Consider the following 18,174-nt stretch of genomic DNA (forward strand, 5'->3'; position numbering starts at 1 on the left):
GGTGACTATACAGAACCCTTATGTGAGAATGGCCTACCAAGCCACTAGGATAAAACATCCTGGAGCTGGGAAGAAGCCCATACAGAATTCCTATGTAGGGTCCAGAATTTTGTACCATACACCCTTGTGTCTACATGTGTTTTACATCTCTGCAATTCAATATCACATCTTACGTATTGTATCAGATCCCCAGACGTGTCCCCTTTTTTCAATGCGTGGCTGCTTAGAACACAATAAACAGGCTTCAACTTGAAGGATCATTAGTCCTCTTATGATATCAGAAACTACAGGAGATCCTCCCCTCCAGGTCTGCGTCAAATCCGTAATACTTCGGAGAACTTATAAATGAATCTCTGAAACTCACAGAGATGTTTGACACACACTTCATCACATTTACTACACAGCACGAGACGAATAGTCCACATTGGTGAGTAAAATCATTACTGTTGCTCCACAGGTCAGTTAGATTTTACAGACTGGTTCTGGTTTACAAAGACAATTAGTGCATATCCTTAAAAGGTGAACTGGGCCGCCTAATTGCTGAATTTCAGCTGTGCATTTTCATTTAAATTGCATTAGTTTGATATTATTCACTGAGATTAACACAATACAAACAAATCGGGTTTTAGAACTCAATTTTGCACATAACTGTGGACAAAATAAGGCGGATGGATTGAATTGGTTTCTCCTCACCGCACAAATTTAAAGTAAGGACATGTGACTGGAAATATTTTAGATTCTTGCTGATATGAACAGAAAAAAATCTTTATGCATATCTTAAGTGATATTTGATAGCAAATTATGAGCATTTGATGTATATTCATTCTTAAAAGTGTTTTTGATTTTAACTCAACATTGTCTGTACTTTCATTTAAATATTTTAAAGTGCTATTATTACTCAACTTAAGTGTTGAATGGTTTACAACATAACACAGCAAAAGAACAAAAAAGCAAATAAGCAGTTTTATTTTCAGGCAACACATTTTTTTTAACTGTGATTTATTTATGTTTACGATTATAAACATAACATACAAGCAAACAAAACATACAAAATATCTAGTAAGAATTAATGCATGTTATACAGCCTTCTGCAGCATCATGCTCAGCATATACATCATTCAGCATCTAGTTAAATGTTCCAAAATACTACTTAATAATCTGTTTTGTTTATTTCATTTTCAGTAGATATGCCTGAAGAAAAATACAACTGATTAAGTCTTTGATCTCTAGGGACAAGCATCTTGACAAAGAACTTCACTGTGTGATTAGTCCCACAGGAGTGCGTGTGGCCTGAGGTAGAGGCGGCAGCAGAAGGAGGTGAGAAACACTACCCACAGAAGGAGTAAAGGGAAGAAAGGTCCAAGCTAAACCACAATAGGCTCCTTGATGGCTGTGCAAGGAACAATTACAGCCTCTGGCTCCCGCAGTCCATTCAGTGGAGGGCACTCAGGTCTACTGCATGTGAAATCTCACATTTTCAAAGAGTTTGTGCAAATCAGCCTGACACAGAGTTGCTGTAAATAGTCCTGGAGCACAAAACAAAACCTGACATTTGGGGCCTGTACTTAAAAAAAAAACAAAAAACAAAAATAAAACAATAAACTTCCATTTGTGGTGACTCTTGTCCAGGGCCGGAGGCAGCAACACACAGCTCAAGGTCCAGGACACCTATAATGGCTTGCTTCATGTCTGACTCAAGTTCTTATTCCATCAATCCAGCATTATTGCATTTATTTTTCAACTTATTGTCATTTTCCGGTCAGAAATTAGCTTTAGGAATAGCTAAATGTCAGAATCGGGCTTTTAAGAGCTTCAGGAAATTGCCAGATTTCGACTGCCCTTACTAACAATGGTCTTAAGCTATTGTCTATGAGCAGATTATGAACCTTGCCATTTAAATTTGGGTATTGCTGCCCTTTTATTCTGCTGTGAAAGGGTGGTGCTTTTAGTATGAGTCCCTTAAGTGAGTTAGATGTCCCTGCATACAGGGAGTCACGGTTCCCAGAGGAAGGTCCACTCAGACACAATAACAAGATAACAGCCCGAGGAAAAGCCCAGACGTTGTTTGTAACATGTTTTCGTTCTCTGGGAACTGTCTTGCTTTGCTCCGGCAAGTTTAACTCTACTGAGAACAAACTTCTCATCTGGTTGGAAAGAAAGATTCTAACAGTATGTTTGACATGACACTTAGATGGAAGTATAAGTCTGCTTTTTAATGGAAAATTCTATCATTGCAGCTGAGTGAGTTCCAACCAGAAGATCGTAAAGATGCTAACCTCTGATTGCCACATTTCTTATTTTTCTCCCATCAGAATCCTGATTTAGGAGCTGCAAAATCATGGAAAGCAATGTATCTTCACCACTCAACTCGACCTCTCTTCCAACTCAAGTCCCTCTCAATACCACCTCTGACATTAATGCCACAGTGAAACCCTTCAGTGTGTTTGACGGATGCGACCAACTGGCAGAGGGCATTCTGTTTGACCTGACTCTGCAATGCATCAACGTAGTAGTGGGAATCCCAGCCAATTTACTCCTCATTGCAATCCTCATCCACAATCTCAAAGAGCCCACCACTTCAGACATATTCTTGGGCTGTCTGGCATTCATGGACATCTACTTTGGTGTCATGACCCCCCTTAGCCTCCTTAACCTTTACCACTGGCATAGCAAGGCGATGTGGTCTGCTATTAAGTTCTCCTTTGGTGTGAAAGACACCAGCGGCCCATTGTTTCTCTCCTGTATCTGCCTTGATCGCTGTGTGGCTGTGCTCTTTCCAGTTACGTTTGGGCAGCTAAAACATATTAAGTATAGGTTAAGCCTCACAGTGCTGGTGTTCTGCCTTACTTTTGCCTACTCATCAGCCAAGACTGTTGGAGGCCTCCCCAATTTTGAGAAAGTGTTCACTTGTGAGATCCTGGCAGCATTTACTTGGATGGTTGCATGCAATGTAGGTATCCTGTGGGCCTTGAAGAGGTCTCGTGGTGCAGGGAAAGATGAGATGCATCCCATGAAGAAGAAGGCCTTTAAGACAGTGCTCTTCATCCTTTTAATCATTGTGTTTAACTACCTTCCACCTGTAGCACTGTTTCCTTTTGAAGACCACTACTCCCCTGAAGTGTTTCGCTGCTATGTGCAGCCAGTGGGCTTTGCTTTCCTCAACATCAGCAGCACTGTCCAACCACTTGTGTATCTAATTCGTCTGGACAAGGTGCCCTTCCTCTCACACACCTGCATTAAGAAGTGCTGCTCATGCACCTCTGCAGAGAGCAACCATACCCCACCTTCACAAAACCACGCTGCTTAAGCTTAAAGGTCCAGTCTCTAGGAATTAGTAGCATCTAGCTATTGCTGTTGCATGCTGAAACTACTTGAACCCTTGACCCCGTGCTTCACTCTCCCCATGGTAGCAGCTAAAAAAAAAAAAAGAGCCAGTGTTTGGTTTGGCCATTCTGAGCCACTGTAGACACATGGCAGTGCAAAAAAGGCATATGCAGTGGAAGAGGATCCACTCCCTCTGTAGATATAAAATTACTTTCTGTCTTTAATTCCATTGTATTCTAACCATGTGTTTTGAGCTATTTGTTTCTTGCATAAAGTGAGGAAAAGCAATCCTAAAAATGTAAACTTTTGTCTTAAAAATATGTATCAATAATGAGTCAGCAAGTGGAAAATCAATGTTTTAATTTCATGCTTTGTGCAAGACTAATTTATACAAATATCATGTGGTTTATGTTTTAGTCTCCACTGTAATGAAATCCTTCAAACCATTTGTTTGACTCTGGCACCATCATGTGTCCAATAAACAGTACCACACAGTTGAATCCCTGTAGTGAACCAGTGGTGTGTGCGTTTCTGTATGTGTGTGTATTTTTTACAAGGACATTGAGTGGGGCGGGTCAGAAACATCTCCCTCATCTCAGTCCAACATAATATGGTTGTCATGTGAGAAAGAATAGAGCACTTGCACAGTATCATTCTTTCAGACCTAAGTAGCAGACAAGTCAAAAGAGGGAAAAAATGAAGAAAGGGTTTGCTGCAAAGCAAAACACAGTTATGGACTAATCTAAAATTTGAAAAGTAAGAGCATTTACCAATGAAGCTTTGTAGGATGTCTAACAGAAATGATTAGTAGAAGAATCTGTTTTTCTCTATTTTTAATCTTTATGCTATGCTAAACTAGGCTCACTGGCTCTTTGCATCATCATATAGAGTGATCTGTATCAATATTCTTGTTTACCTCTCAGTTAAAAAGGCAAATCGGTGTATTTCCCAAAATACTTGACTATACTTCAAGAACGTTGACGTTACAAAAACAAATTTGACAACAACTGCAAATGACTTGGATGGAGAATACTGTGCATGCCTTCTGTGGTAGAAGTTAATATTAACTTACAATCCAATCTTACCTGTTTTTCATTGAGCTCATCCATCACAACAGCCTCTCATCTTATTGTCTTACATTGTTAATAAATCATTATCCGCTGATTGACGCAGCATCGTGACAAGTACCTTCTCTGGCATTATTTTCAGTGGATGACTGCTCTGTGTATAAAAATATGGTAGTAAAGTTTCTGTGAATGTTTGCCTAAACACATAAATGAGCGTGTCATTAGCAGGGTCTGAAAAAGACATCGTCCCTTTGTCGTAATCCAGTTGCACTTTGATCTGTTTGGGTGTTCTTGTAAGAGTCAGTGGGGTGGGTGGTGAGGTCATCGCCCTGAACTCTCCATCCCGGAAACACAAAGTCCAGAAGCCGTTCTCAGGCCTAGCAGAGATCTCAGCCTCCTTAGGTACAGACAAAGAGGCCACACCCAGGATCCAGTCCTGATTACTTCCTGTTTCCACAACCCAGTGGTGACTTCCTGAACCGAGTGCGGTCATGCCTACCACTTCAGCACTGATATGGAAGCGCTCTGGGTTGTCAGGGCAATGGCTGGACTGCTTTGAATAGTGGAGGGAAGTGAGGTCGTCAGACAGGACAAGACATGGGTGTGCTGTATTTGGGTCCAAAGTCACAGGAGCTGAGAGACAGGAAATTAGCCACGAAGACAGACTGATAAGTTAAATAGGGTTTGGGTTGTACAATTAATTCAGCCTCTGAATTTAAAGAAATAACAATGAGTGTACTCACTATAATCAATGTGGTCCAGCATTTTCTCCCAAACTGTGTACTTTAGGTTGCAGAGATGCTGGGTTACATCAATCAGTAACCCGGACATGTTGTCTGAACCAAGTGCAAGGCTTTTCCCCCTGTGATAACAAGGGATATCTCACTCTGAGAACAGAACATCAAAACAAGGAAGAGTGTAACAATATAACTTTGTTGACCCACCTGTGCTGAGTGTCTTTGAAATTCTGGTAAAAAGAAAAATTCACTGTCAAGTTGCGATATTTTTGGGAACAGTCATTAAAAGGATGATCTATTCAAGATTGTACAGACCTTCAACAAGACCATATCTTCTTCTTTCAGCTGCTCCTGTATGACAGAGATGGTCTCTGTGAGGGATAGCACTTCTGCTGAAAGTTCTTTCATCTTATCTTTTATTTCTACAAGCTTCGCCTCTTCATCTTTTTTCACAGCTGCTAGTCTTTCTGATTCTTCTTGATAGAGGACTCGATGGAGCTTCTCAAACTGGCTCTTGATCAATCCCTGTGTTTCCAGGGACTGATTCTGAGGAAGATTATTGCAAATTCTGGGTTATTTGACCAGTTTTTTTTATTTTAAATGCAAAACCAAATATCATCCTCATCTCATCTCAACTTACCTTGATGTACTTAAACATGTCTGCAGAGGTCAACTGATTTTTTTTTAGGCTTTCCAGTTTATCTTGCAAGCTCTTGAGGGATAGAGACAGTTCATTCTGAAAATCAAGCAGGTCTTAGTCAGCAGAGATAGCTTAGGGGAATGGCATTTCATACTTTGAGTACTTTGGATATTTTCTATTCATCTCTAAACGATGACAGTGTAGTTTACAATCAGGGCAGACTTGTGGGACAGCATTCTACCTTAAGGTGTAACCTAAAAACAGCAGAGATAAAGCGGTATAAAAAATGGATGGATGGAAAAACAACAGAGTCAGTTTAGCAGTCTGCTACTACAGTGTAAATGGGGTATAATATATTGATATATTAATTTCCCTTACCTTGCAGTCCAGCACTGCCTCCTCTATAGGTGAGCAGTTGTGAGTCTTATGCAGTTTGGAAGATTGACAAACCACACAGATGGGCTGATTGTCTACCAGACAGAAGAGTTTTAACCTCTCCCCATGCAGATTACAGTTCATCTTCTCTTTCTCCTGTAGTGAACTCTGCCTCCTGACCTGTATAACAGCCTCACAGACATTTTTAAGAGCCAAATTGGAGGGAGCGCTGGACTTGGAGGCTCTTTTCCTGCATACTGGGCACTCGCGTAACCCTGTGTCCCAACAGCGCTTCAAACAGCCCCTGCAGAAGCTGTGGCTACATGGCAGCAAAACAGGGTCTGTAAAGATGTCACAGCATATTGGGCATGTGAGATCCTCCTCTGGAAGTGACATGATATTAAGCTTGTCCAGTCGTAATTCCACAGTTCAAAACAATGACAATCCTCAAGTTTAAGTCCCTAATGATTCCTGGGACAAAAATAACAACATATTTCAGAGCTCCTACTTGTCTGCTGAAAGCACACAAACTGTGTATCTATTGTTCTTGACATGAAGTACCAAATACTCTTGGTTTTCCTGTGCACACCTTCTGTGGGAGTAACTTAAATCATGTGGCAGTGTGAAAAACACTGTATGTAGGAGTGCTGGGAAACAGGAAATAAAGCCCTATTGGCCAGTTGTTAGATAAGGTAAAACTGGTTACTAACTGCATGTCTGGAATGTCATCATACTGGAAGTGAATTTGAATGTTTCAGTGTTAAAGGCACAAGAAGGCAACACAAGCAAACCTTTTCTTAAAGTATTTTATTCTAGAAAAGATTTTGAACATCAGTGGCAACACAAGAACAAACAGACAAAGATATACTCTCTCTCTCTCTCTCTCACACACACACACACAAAAGACTGCCAGTTCATGATGCAGATCAGATCAAGTTTGTCAATACAATGATTAAAATGCCCACAGATGGATGCTAGGTCAAAAATAAAGTCCAAGGAAACAAGTCCATGTCAGAGGAGGTCGAAAACAAATGTTGATAAACTAAGGTCCTTGCAATTCAAACATTTATGCACCCACCGTGTGGATGCAAACACAAGCTCATGCATACATTCAAAAACAAACACAATACAGAACTGCATAGTACATTTGAAAGCTGACTAATGCATTTAATCCCCAGGTCAACGCCTTTCTCCACTGCTATGTTCAGCAAAAGGAGCCCAGACTTTGGGAAACTTGGGGTGAGCTTCAGCCGCAGTGTAACAGATTTTATAAGCAAACTTTTTTGACCTACTCTCTAATTCATGGTGTAAGTCTGTCTCTTAGCAGATGAGCCAATTTAAGACTCAAACTGGCTAAACCAGCTCAGAGCAATCAGAAAGAATAACCCCAGCACAATTTTACTATACTAATCCACAAGTCACTTAGAATTAGAATTTATGAACAATATGTTAACGTGCTGTACACTAGATATGAGAGGTTGTTGGCTAATGCTGGCTGTGATTGTACAGTTTGTTTTTATATGACATATGTGCCTTATATGTATGTGCTTTACAGAGTTGGTTTTTGTCATACCCTACACATCATTTATGCTTCAGATAGATTTTCCTCACATGTCAGGGATCAAAGGATTTTTTTTCTTTTTTAAAAGAAGACTGCAATTGAAGGAAGACAGACTGTGAAATAGGTGGCAGCTAAAAATAGATTAAACCACACAGTGAATGTTTGAAAGCCTACCTTTGGTGAGTCTTAAGAGAAGTGGTATTCCAAGTGACAGGGTTTTAGAATAATCTAATTTTAGACATGTCCTTAATTCTGAATGTAAAAATCTATTGTTTTATGGCATATTCAGTGTTCACATACAGTAATGGCTGAAGCATGTTAACATTGGAAGATGTTTTGCACACAGTGAGGCTTATGCGTGTGTCATGACTTACTGGGGAAGAACATTAAGAATTGATCTTTTAGTGGCCAATGTGAACAAGAGCAATGATTGTAGCAAGAAAAAAACTGTTTAATTGGTCATATGGGAATCTTCCCATGATTATTTGATGGACACCATTTATTTATGAAATTCCATTTATGATATATAACTAATCAGCTATTTAGCTTAACTAGTTTTAGACCGTGTTTTTCTCTTTGTCCCATTTTGATTGTAAAAAATGACTTATTATTTATACATTTCCATCTGAATAAATATATAAGTATATCAAATTATAAAAGTGCACCAATATTTCACAGTTTGTGATGGGGGGATGTAGTATTGTGACTTCAGGAGTCTCATGGCTTAGGGGGCAAAACTTTGGCAGAATCTTGGTGTTCTGTGAAACCTCTTCCCAAATTGACACATTTCGAACAATCTTCAGACTCCACATGATACATTCTCTGTCACCCTCAACGACCTTGAGGCCAAAGTGATTAGCCTACATGTAGCATTCATTTATTTCTGCTTTGTGCGTGTGTGTGTGTTTTGCTGGGGCGTGGGTGCACTCCATGGCAATGAGAATCTTACTGAGGGCTGATGCGGCTCCTCGCATCCTATCCTCCCCTTCCACGGGCCTTGGTTCCTCCCCCTCTCCTCCGGTCTTTGGTTGCCATGGCGATGACGTAAAGTTGCACCACCGATTTAGCCCAGTAGCCGGTCTTAGAGGCGGTGCAAGAAATCCCGGACAATCGACTGCAGGAACCATCATCTTGTGAATCTCGGCTGCTCGGTTTTCCTTCTCCCTCTCGACAAATCCTCATATCCATCTGTCCAAAATGCGCGAAATTGTGCATTTACAAGCCGGTCAGTGCGGAAACCAGATCGGAGCCAAGGTATTCTTCTGATTTGTTGTTTTCTCTATTAAATTTAGCATTCTGGTAAGGCTTTTGCAGGCTTTCGTGCTTCGATGGCGGTGAGAGGAGACGTCTAATCCATCCTCCAAGAATTCTCTAGAAGGAAAAAAAAAGACCCAACGCGATGTCTTGTAGCTTCGTGCAATGAATGAAAACGAACATCACAGACAATTCGCTCATTGAGAATCTCTGCAGGATTTAACTTTGAGCTCGGGATTCATGCACGCGTTGATTTACATAACAGACCAAAGCAGTTTGCTTTAAGAATTGCCTCTAAAAGTAGCTTTTACTTTTCATATCTCTGGTCTGGTGCTGTAAGCACTTAGTTGAACGATTGACGGTAGTAAAACTGTAGGCCTTACCTTACCTTACTGCCACCGTAGTCTCCCCTCCCCCTCCCCTTTTTTGACCTATTTTACCTTCAAGCCAATTGTTGTAGAAAGAAAATTTTTTAATTTACCGAATATTTTTTTTATTTTGTTATCTCAATATTGCCATGCATATACTTTCATTATTTACAAACTTGACGACCTTTCGTTGTTCAGTGTGTTCTAACAGATTATCAGATTATTGCCATCTGCTTAATTATTTCCGAGGCAGTCTGCATTTCAGACTAATAGATTGCACTTGTAACCTGCTTTCATCTGGAGAATGTTAAAAATGGCTTCCTTTAATGTAGATATATAATTAATAATAATAATGTCAAGCACATTACCTATTTTTAGCATATTGAATTATTTGTACTATGAGTATTATTGTTATTATTGTTTTACTGTCGGTTAAATCAGCATCTGTCTCTCCTTCTTCTCCTTCCACACCTTTTTTTTCAGTTCTGGGAGGTGATCAGTGATGAGCATGGCATTGATCCCACTGGTACTTACCATGGAGACAGCGACCTGCAGCTAGACAGGATCAGTGTCTATTACAATGAGGCCACAGGTAAGCAGATACAGATTCAGGTGTGATATACATATAAATGTAATTATCCAGCTCTTTTAATGCACATAGTGATTTGCATACACATCATGCCCAACAAGGTTGTACGATTTTATGATGACATTGCTCATCTATTTTTACTTGATTTCAGGTGGAAAGTATGTGCCCCGAGCCATCCTGGTGGATCTGGAGCCTGGTACGATGGATTCAGTCAGGTCCGGTCCCTTTGGGCAGATCTTCAGACCTGACAACTTTGTCTTTGGTAAGCTATGCATTAAGTGAAGACACACCCTTAATCTCTTCAGCATGGTCTTCCATAAGAGTAGCTTACCTGTGATTCCTACATCAATGAACTGTGATACTCTTGTCTACAGGTCAGAGTGGCGCTGGAAACAACTGGGCCAAGGGCCACTACACTGAGGGAGCCGAGTTGGTGGACTCCGTACTGGATGTAGTGAGGAAAGAGGCTGAGAGCTGTGACTGCCTCCAGGGCTTTCAGCTCACTCACTCCCTGGGTGGCGGTACCGGCTCTGGCATGGGCACCCTGCTCATCAGCAAGATCCGTGAGGAATACCCCGACCGCATCATGAACACCTTCAGTGTTGTGCCTTCTCCCAAAGTGTCTGACACTGTGGTGGAGCCCTACAACGCCACTCTCTCTGTCCACCAGCTCGTGGAGAACACAGATGAGACCTACTGCATTGACAATGAAGCTCTCTATGATATATGCTTCCGCACGCTTAAACTCACTACCCCCACTTACGGAGATCTCAACCATTTGGTGTCCGCCACCATGAGTGGGGTGACCACCTGTCTGCGATTCCCCGGCCAGCTCAATGCTGACCTCCGTAAACTAGCTGTCAACATGGTGCCCTTCCCACGTCTGCACTTCTTCATGCCGGGCTTCGCCCCACTCACCAGCAGGGGCAGCCAGCAGTATCGCTCGCTGTCTGTGCCCGAGCTCACCCAGCAGATGTTCGATGCCAAGAACATGATGGCTGCCTGCGACCCACGTCACGGCCGCTACCTCACTGTTGCTGCAGTGTTCAGAGGCCGCATGTCCATGAAGGAAGTGGATGAGCAGATGTTGAATGTGCAGAACAAGAACAGCAGCTACTTTGTTGAGTGGATCCCGAACAATGTGAAGACCGCCGTCTGTGACATCCCACCCCGTGGCCTCAAAATGGCAGCCACTTTTATTGGCAACAGCACTGCCATCCAGGAGCTGTTCAAGCGCATCTCCGAGCAGTTCACCGCCATGTTCCGCCGTAAGGCCTTCCTCCACTGGTACACTGGCGAGGGCATGGATGAGATGGAGTTCACCGAGGCCGAAAGCAACATGAACGACCTGGTGTCCGAGTACCAGCAATACCAGGATGCCACTGCTGAGGAGGGCGAGTTTGAGGAGGAGGGAGAGGAGGAAGTCGCCTAAAACCTCAGCCTACTCAGCTGCCAAATCTAATTTCACCTCTCCCATACACCACCCCCATTCTTTTCATCCTTCTCCTTGAATGGTCCGCCACATTCTGAAAAACATCCCATCTAGATCTATGTTGCTCTCGTGCTAGACAGTGATGATAATTGATACTGATAGTGAAGTTTTTGGTTAAAATGTTTTTGTATGTTGTGAATGCACTGAATTATTGACATCCTTGCATCTGTCCTGTCATTGCCTTGTGGAATTCAAAAGCAAGCGATCATAACTGTGAAGCCTTGAAATTGGAGGATGATTAAAATCTGATTAAAAGGCCATTTTTACTGCCTCTGAGTTTTTATTGTCTGATCTGACTGCATTCATTGTCTGTCCTGCAACGTGCTGACAAGGGAAGTGGTTCTAAATCCATGAAGGTCAAGCACACTTAGAGGGTCATTTAAATACTGAATAGTTAGTAGGCTGTAAACCATTTACCTATGGGACAATTGATTTAAAAATGGAAAAAAATAATGAATGAAGGTGAAAACAAGATAAGAAAAAAATGATGACATCTGTAGGGAAAAGTGTAGGGTACAACTAATTATGTGCTAAGTATAAAAGTAGTCCTTTCATTCTAAGACCAGTAATGAAACTTCCACAGATATAAAATTAGATGCACTGACTCATAAATTAGGTATCAACACTGGGGAGTATTCAACATAAAAGCAATAAATGCCATGATCACCCAAAATGTATCAGAAGCTCTACTAGTAGAAAGACTCAGGAAACGGACTGAGCTGTCACGAAAAAACAATGAAACACATAGGAACTATTTATCTTTATGGGTAAGAAAGAATAGAATTATGTGTAGCAGTTATAGCAAAAGTGCAAACATAATCTGCACTCTTCCTAATATGTACTCCTGACCAGTGGAATTGGTCAGGAGTACATATAATATGAAATATAATATGAAAACGTGTCTGTATAATGGCCACTTTCACATATGCTGATGTATAAAATATCTGTACTTAAAAGATTAGACGCTTCATTTTTTCATTGTCCCATATTTTTTCAGACAGGCTAAGAATCAGGTACAGTCTGAAAGGTTGTTGTAGGAAGTGAACTTTTCACTCTCTGACTGCTTATCTGCTTCACTGTTTCATCACCCTACAGTATACATTTACGTTTTTTCAGATGTTCCTGATGTCTATTTTGGATATAGTGCATATTTGTTCCGATGTATCGTACCCAAAATTTATTTTAACTGGGCTTGCACACAGTGAATATAATCATACCGTGAGAAATCCAAGAAATGCTGCTTTAGATTCAGTTCTTTGTACAGTTTAATTGTTCACCTACTTTTTATCAAAACTTTGTTATTTATTTGATAAAAGCATAAATAGGCATGTGACATTGTAAAACACATCTGCTTGATTATGATGCATTATGCAACAATGTTAACATGAAATGAATTTCTTTAAATGAGATGGATTAACTTAAGGAATACTTTAGGTGTAAAAAAAAAAATTGCTTGTTTTTGCTTTATAGACTTTTTAAGTATAAGTTAATTTTAAAGATACAACAGTCTATCTAAAATCAAGAGTTTTTTGCACTGTGATATGTCATCTGTCAAACATCTGTCTCAATGTTAAATGCAATGAACTCTTCTGGCCTTTCAGAGGCAAAGGTTTGAGGTATAAGAGTATCAATTTTACCAGTGACAGTGATTTAAAATAGACTGAAATGCAGGGACATGTTAAATGATACACGAAGGCAACTGAAAGAAAAGTATTTGTAAACAGAAATCATTAGTAGTCATAAAATACTGCTGTTCTAGTTTCATTGTGCAGAGGAAATGTTCAAAAACTCCTTGAAATGTTCAGTTGTTTTTTAAAATCCATAGATCCGTACATCCAGGGACCAGTTGGTTTTTGATGAGAAACCTGGGGAGATTTTTCTTTTGTTGATCAACTCAAAAGAGAGAGAGACACCAGAGCCTTGTCACACAGGAATGCTGCCATGCAAACATCTGCAGCATGTGTCCTCGCAGGACAAAATCTCAAATGAGTCTTTCCTCCTTTGGTAACTTTAGAGCATCTGGTGCAGCCACGCTGCGCGCACCAGACTGTTCCTCCGCACTGGGTCTATATGTCCCTTCAGTCTGTCTCTTCTTTTTCACCACACAGAGGAGCCAAGCGAGAACAGCCAAGACTATGGCGAGAACGCCCAGGATTACTGTAGGGGCCACAATAGCTGCAATGTTGGGTCCCTACAAATGGAAAAATACAAGACAGTGATCAATGTGGTGACAGTGTATACATTTGGATACCATTTACTGTATTATTGGTCATGATAAAAGTTTTTCACTCACACCAGTGTTATTAGAATGGAAGCCATTTTTAGCGACAGTATAATTTCCTGTAAAAAGAGCAGAAACATCAGTCTCAGTTAACTGATAATCTAGGATTTCACTGACTTGTTGTTTTAATTGATGAGTGCATGTAAACTTGGGTTTTTGAGTAACCAGGTTACCACTTGCAAGCACAAGTATACAACTCCAACTGTATTGTGGTTTCTTAGACTAATCCAGCTGAGTTTAAAGGAATAGTTCAATAATCTGTTTGTTGTTTATTTATGTATTTATTGTTGTGTTGTGTTTGATTTTGCTTTCTTCCAATCCTGCTTACTGCTGTGACAACATAAATTTCTCCATTGCAGGATGAATAAAAAATGAAAAAATAAATAAAAAATTAGTAAACCACTTGTGCAAGTTACTCTCATCCAGGAAGTATCCCTTTGCATAATCAATGAATTGATAGTTTAATATTTTGCTTTTAGTCTTATTTACAGAAATGAAATATAATGTGTTAGATAGCCAAGAGATCTGTATCCAGTCTTGCTAAGCTAAGCTAACTGGCTGCTAGTTTCATATACACATTAACCATACATGACACAATACATACACAACTTCTGGCAAACGAGCAAAGAAGCATAATTCTAAAAATGACAAACTTTTGTTTAAAGTCCACGTTAAAAAAGTCACTGAAAAAACAATCCATACATAAATAAATGCAGGCATACAGAAGGACCTCTAAGACTGAGTTGTGTAATAAAGTGAGAAATGTGTTGGCACTCGAATAAGAAGCGACTTGGCACCAAAGGATTAAAGTGCACCAGATGAAGACAAAAATATTTAACTGACTTGGATTTTTTTACTTGACCAAATATGTGAGTAACAGGAAGCCGCTCTAAACCTACTATGACCATAAAAAGAACTGCAATTTATTCTCATCAAACTCATCCTCAGTTGCTTTTAGCCTTAATGCACGCTTTCAAGGCAGAAAAACACAAAACACAGCATAGCAGAGATCCAGTCTACTGTTGTGTCCAGCCATGTTATCCATGAGCAGCCATGTGATTCCTCAGGCACATCACAAAACAACAATAACTACTTGACCAGGAGAGTGAACGAGGAGGGGGAGGAGGAGGAGGAGGAGCAGAGCACTGCAGCCATACAATCAGCTTAGTCAAACAAAACGTGCCTATTTTACAAAAGCTGTTGTTGTTTTCTTCTTGTTAAGCATCACGAAGGTACTGAGAATCACTTCAATAAGAACGTTTTGTCATGGAAACTTAAACCGCCTCCTATCATTTGCCGAGTCAATCATTCACTTGGGTAAACAGTTAACTTTGCAAGGACACAAGAACAACTTGATAACAAAAAAGCAGGGGTTACAGGCGGGGGCAGCCATGCTCAAAAGAGAAAGCTGAATTATGTTGAGGAATTGAAATACTTTTGTTTATGTAATACTGATAAGACAAAAGCAGATATAAATACACCTCTTTCTCATATTGCTGAGTACATTTCTTGATTAATATCATAGTTATCCAATGTTCTTACAACATGCTGACAAGCCTGTGCATGCTTCACATTCGCTCTGGAATGTCCCGTTCTTTTTTTTTTTCTTTTATTGCAAGATTTAATGGTGTGTGTGCAAGTGTGTGTGAATAGGTGTGGTCAGGAAGATATCTTATTTATGTGTCATTGTTCAAGATGAAGGTATGATGTTTACTGTCTTACCCCACACAGGATTACTGCTCAGTACCAGCAGTAAAACACTCCCAGCCACAACTCCAGGCAGGGCGAGCACATCCGAACACGCTGCCATCTCTACCTGTGACCAGCAGGGCCGAGCGTGGGCAGACTGAGGCTTTGGGGCGTCAGCTCGGGTCCATTTCATCAGGTTCAGTGTTCACTGTGTGGATTTACTGCCTCCCCTGTACAGCTGAAGACAAATTAATGCAAGTAATGTAAAAACAAAGATTCCTTAAAAAAAGAAAAAAAAATCTGAGTTCACTTTGACACTATAGACTCCTTTAATCAGAGGCTGAGTCAGGGAACCAACACCATGCAACCACTAAGTCACACATTGAGCCTGATGTTGAATCATCATATAACCTGCTCAGACCAAAGGAAAATAATAAGCTATCAGCAGCAACATGCATTCAACTGAATACAGTTTTAGGTTAAACCCTTTCTCATCTGAAACAATAGCATTAGATATACTAATAATAAAGAAGACGACATGTTGTAAAGTTCATTTGAGTCACACGTACCCTCGATCAGGCTGCTTTCAGGTGATCGAAGCAAAACGGGAAACATCGAGCAGGTTGGTTCCCTCACGCATGAACCGTCACTTCCGCCTCACCTTGTCCAAAATGAAACTGCAACAAATTGTTTAGTCCAATGAAAACGCTAACATCTTTATAAGACGCCAAAGTTTCCCCGTGCAACTGAAATACACGAAATAATCCAGAGACCACCAGACCACATCCTCGACTGCATTACCGGTTGGTGTTTTATGTAAAGCAGTTTTTTTTGTCGTCTACTCGCCATTGGTCACATGGTTAAGTTTCGTGTTACATTACCTGAGCGCAGTTATCCACCTGCAGCACCGCGGACAGACACTCCTTTGTACAAACTCGAAGTAAAACGCAGTTTACTGAAGCAGAGCAGAGCAGACCCGATTTCTCCTGTTGCCGTTCAAATCTCCTCAAAATAGACCGTACAAAATTACTTTAATAAGGTGAATAACACACTATGTCTGTTTACCTCCTGTTATTTGATTTAAACTGAACTTTAAAAAATATGTTGCCAGGTTTGCTCTCAGTAGCTCCAATGTGCCTGAGTAGATTACAGTGTTTGACTGTACTCGGTGCCCTGCTCTTACCTAGCAACCTGGCTGGTAGTGGTGGGGGTGGTGGTGGTGGTGGCATGAAATAGCGCCTCCATTAGGTTTCATATTACCCAACACGAGAAAGGATATCAACATTCCTGAGATATTTTAAGGATGAATTGGGCGGCCAGCTGGTCCACTGGGCTCTAATCCTCACATAATCTCCCCTTCTCAGACTCAGAGAGGCAAAGAAAATGTGGGCTGCTTCAGGTCTAATCTGTGGTGGTCAGATAGTTTTCATTTGGACAGTGTGTGTGTGTGTGTGTGTGTGTGTGTGTGAGCATTGAGGCGTTTTTGAAAAGCACAGACCTGCTGTGGAAAATTACTCTTCAATCCCAGCGGTGAGTCAGTTTGTGGAGATGCCTTCCATACCAGTTTGTGTGTGTGTGTGTGTCTCTGTGATTTTGTCTTATACAATATTTTGTAGGATTGTGAGTCAGACAGACAAATTCTCCAGCTGAAAAAGCGATGGTGTTGCCTACTTAATCCACAAGAAATGTGTGTGGACAATGGTGGTAATACGGAGAGCTAAAAACATGTGTCTACTGACTTACATGAGTAACGACATTTTTGTGTGTGTAAAGAAAAAAAAAATTATTTAGGTGGTCAGCAGTACAGCAGAGTCACCAAAGTTTGAGTCCGAGTCAAGTTTTGAGTTCCCAGTGTTCGAGTCCAAGTCGATTCCACTACCGATCCGAGTCAAGTCCAAGTCAAGTCCAATCAAAATATACTATTGTAGAATTATTATATAATATTGTACTTAACATAGATACTATCCATCCATCCATCCATAAGGGTCGCGGGGGGGGGGGGACTCGTCTGAGGACTCGTCTCTGATTTGCAAGTCTGAATGCAGTTAATGTACAAGTCCGAGTACAAGTCAAAGTCAACAGTGCTCAAATCCGAGTCAAGTCACAAGCCCTTAATACCAGGGCTCAAGTCGGACTCGAGTCCAAGTGCTGGACTCGAGTACCACAAGCATGGTGGTCAGTGACATTAAATAAAAATTCATTAATTAAAAAATGCAATGCAAAGTGCATTTCATTGCAATAAGGCATGAGAGCCCATGAGCACCTTTTACCAGGCCTCTGTCTTATGTTTTCTATTTATGTATTTACTTTACTTGGAAAGTCTCACATGTTTTTCAAAATCCTCTAAGTCAGTCACTTCTGGATCAGATGATGGTATATTTTTGTAGACTGGAAAACAGATTTCCAATCAAGCCTTTTAAAGCAACACAGACTTTAAAAAAAAGAAAACAAGAAAGCCCGTTTGTTTTTGTCCTCCCACTGACTTTGACTGCAGGCATATTGTAGCATATACACAGGGTGTGGAAACATCACACACAACAGCAAGTAATAATATTGCAACAAGTTTTACTTTTATGACACTTGTGCAGATTCATTTCTGTTCAGAAAAGAACTCTGATAAGAATATTTTTCAAGGTTGTATTGTGGTATTGTTGTTTTTGGTTAGGATATTGCTGTGAAATGTGCCTGTTTTCTGCCCTTTCTGACATGTGACACTACACACTTTATTTTTATTGTACTTCCTAACCCAAGTAGCACACTACCTGCAACATACAGATGGACATGAGTTTGGATAGAT

The 18,174-nt window shown here is 40.6% G+C and overlaps 4 protein-coding genes across 4 annotated transcripts; 2 read left to right on the forward strand and 2 right to left on the reverse strand.

Annotated features, from left to right (window-relative positions):
* The first annotated feature begins 2,338 nt into the window (after window positions 1-2,338).
* On the forward strand, window positions 2,339-3,395 carry LOC124073569 (G-protein coupled receptor 183-A-like). The gene has a single exon (XM_046415872.1). The coding sequence runs from the start codon at window positions 2,339-2,341 to the stop codon at window positions 3,305-3,307; it is 969 nt and encodes a 322-aa protein (XP_046271828.1). The 3' UTR covers window positions 3,308-3,395.
* A 272-nt stretch (window positions 3,396-3,667) lies between these two features.
* Window positions 3,668-6,726, reverse strand: LOC124073911 (nuclear factor 7, ovary). Its single transcript, XM_046416472.1, has 6 exons — window positions 6,147-6,726; window positions 5,769-5,864; window positions 5,444-5,674; window positions 5,336-5,358; window positions 5,135-5,253; window positions 3,668-5,024 (listed from the first exon to the last, which is right to left on the reverse strand). The coding sequence occupies exons 1-6, from the start codon at window positions 6,537-6,539 to the stop codon at window positions 4,459-4,461; spliced, it is 1,428 nt and encodes a 475-aa protein (XP_046272428.1). The 5' UTR covers window positions 6,540-6,726; the 3' UTR covers window positions 3,668-4,458.
* A 1,773-nt stretch (window positions 6,727-8,499) lies between these two features.
* On the forward strand, window positions 8,500-11,673 carry tubb4bl (tubulin, beta 4B class IVb-like). The gene is made up of 4 exons (XM_046416656.1): window positions 8,500-8,958; window positions 9,810-9,918; window positions 10,067-10,177; window positions 10,290-11,673. The coding sequence occupies exons 1-4, from the start codon at window positions 8,902-8,904 to the stop codon at window positions 11,345-11,347; spliced, it is 1,335 nt and encodes a 444-aa protein (XP_046272612.1). The 5' UTR covers window positions 8,500-8,901; the 3' UTR covers window positions 11,348-11,673.
* Window positions 11,674-12,654: 981 nt separating this feature from the next.
* Window positions 12,655-16,239, reverse strand: crb3a (crumbs homolog 3a). The gene is made up of 4 exons (XM_046416661.1): window positions 15,947-16,239; window positions 15,411-15,615; window positions 13,701-13,747; window positions 12,655-13,598 (listed from the first exon to the last, which is right to left on the reverse strand). The coding sequence occupies exons 2-4, from the start codon at window positions 15,568-15,570 to the stop codon at window positions 13,389-13,391; spliced, it is 417 nt and encodes a 138-aa protein (XP_046272617.1). The 5' UTR covers window positions 15,571-15,615; window positions 15,947-16,239; the 3' UTR covers window positions 12,655-13,388.
* Between the last annotated feature and the right edge of the window lie 1,935 nt (window positions 16,240-18,174).

This window comes from Scatophagus argus, chromosome 16 (genome assembly GCF_020382885.2).
Source record: "Scatophagus argus isolate fScaArg1 chromosome 16, fScaArg1.pri, whole genome shotgun sequence".
NCBI classification, from domain to species: domain Eukaryota; kingdom Metazoa; phylum Chordata; class Actinopteri; family Scatophagidae; genus Scatophagus; species Scatophagus argus.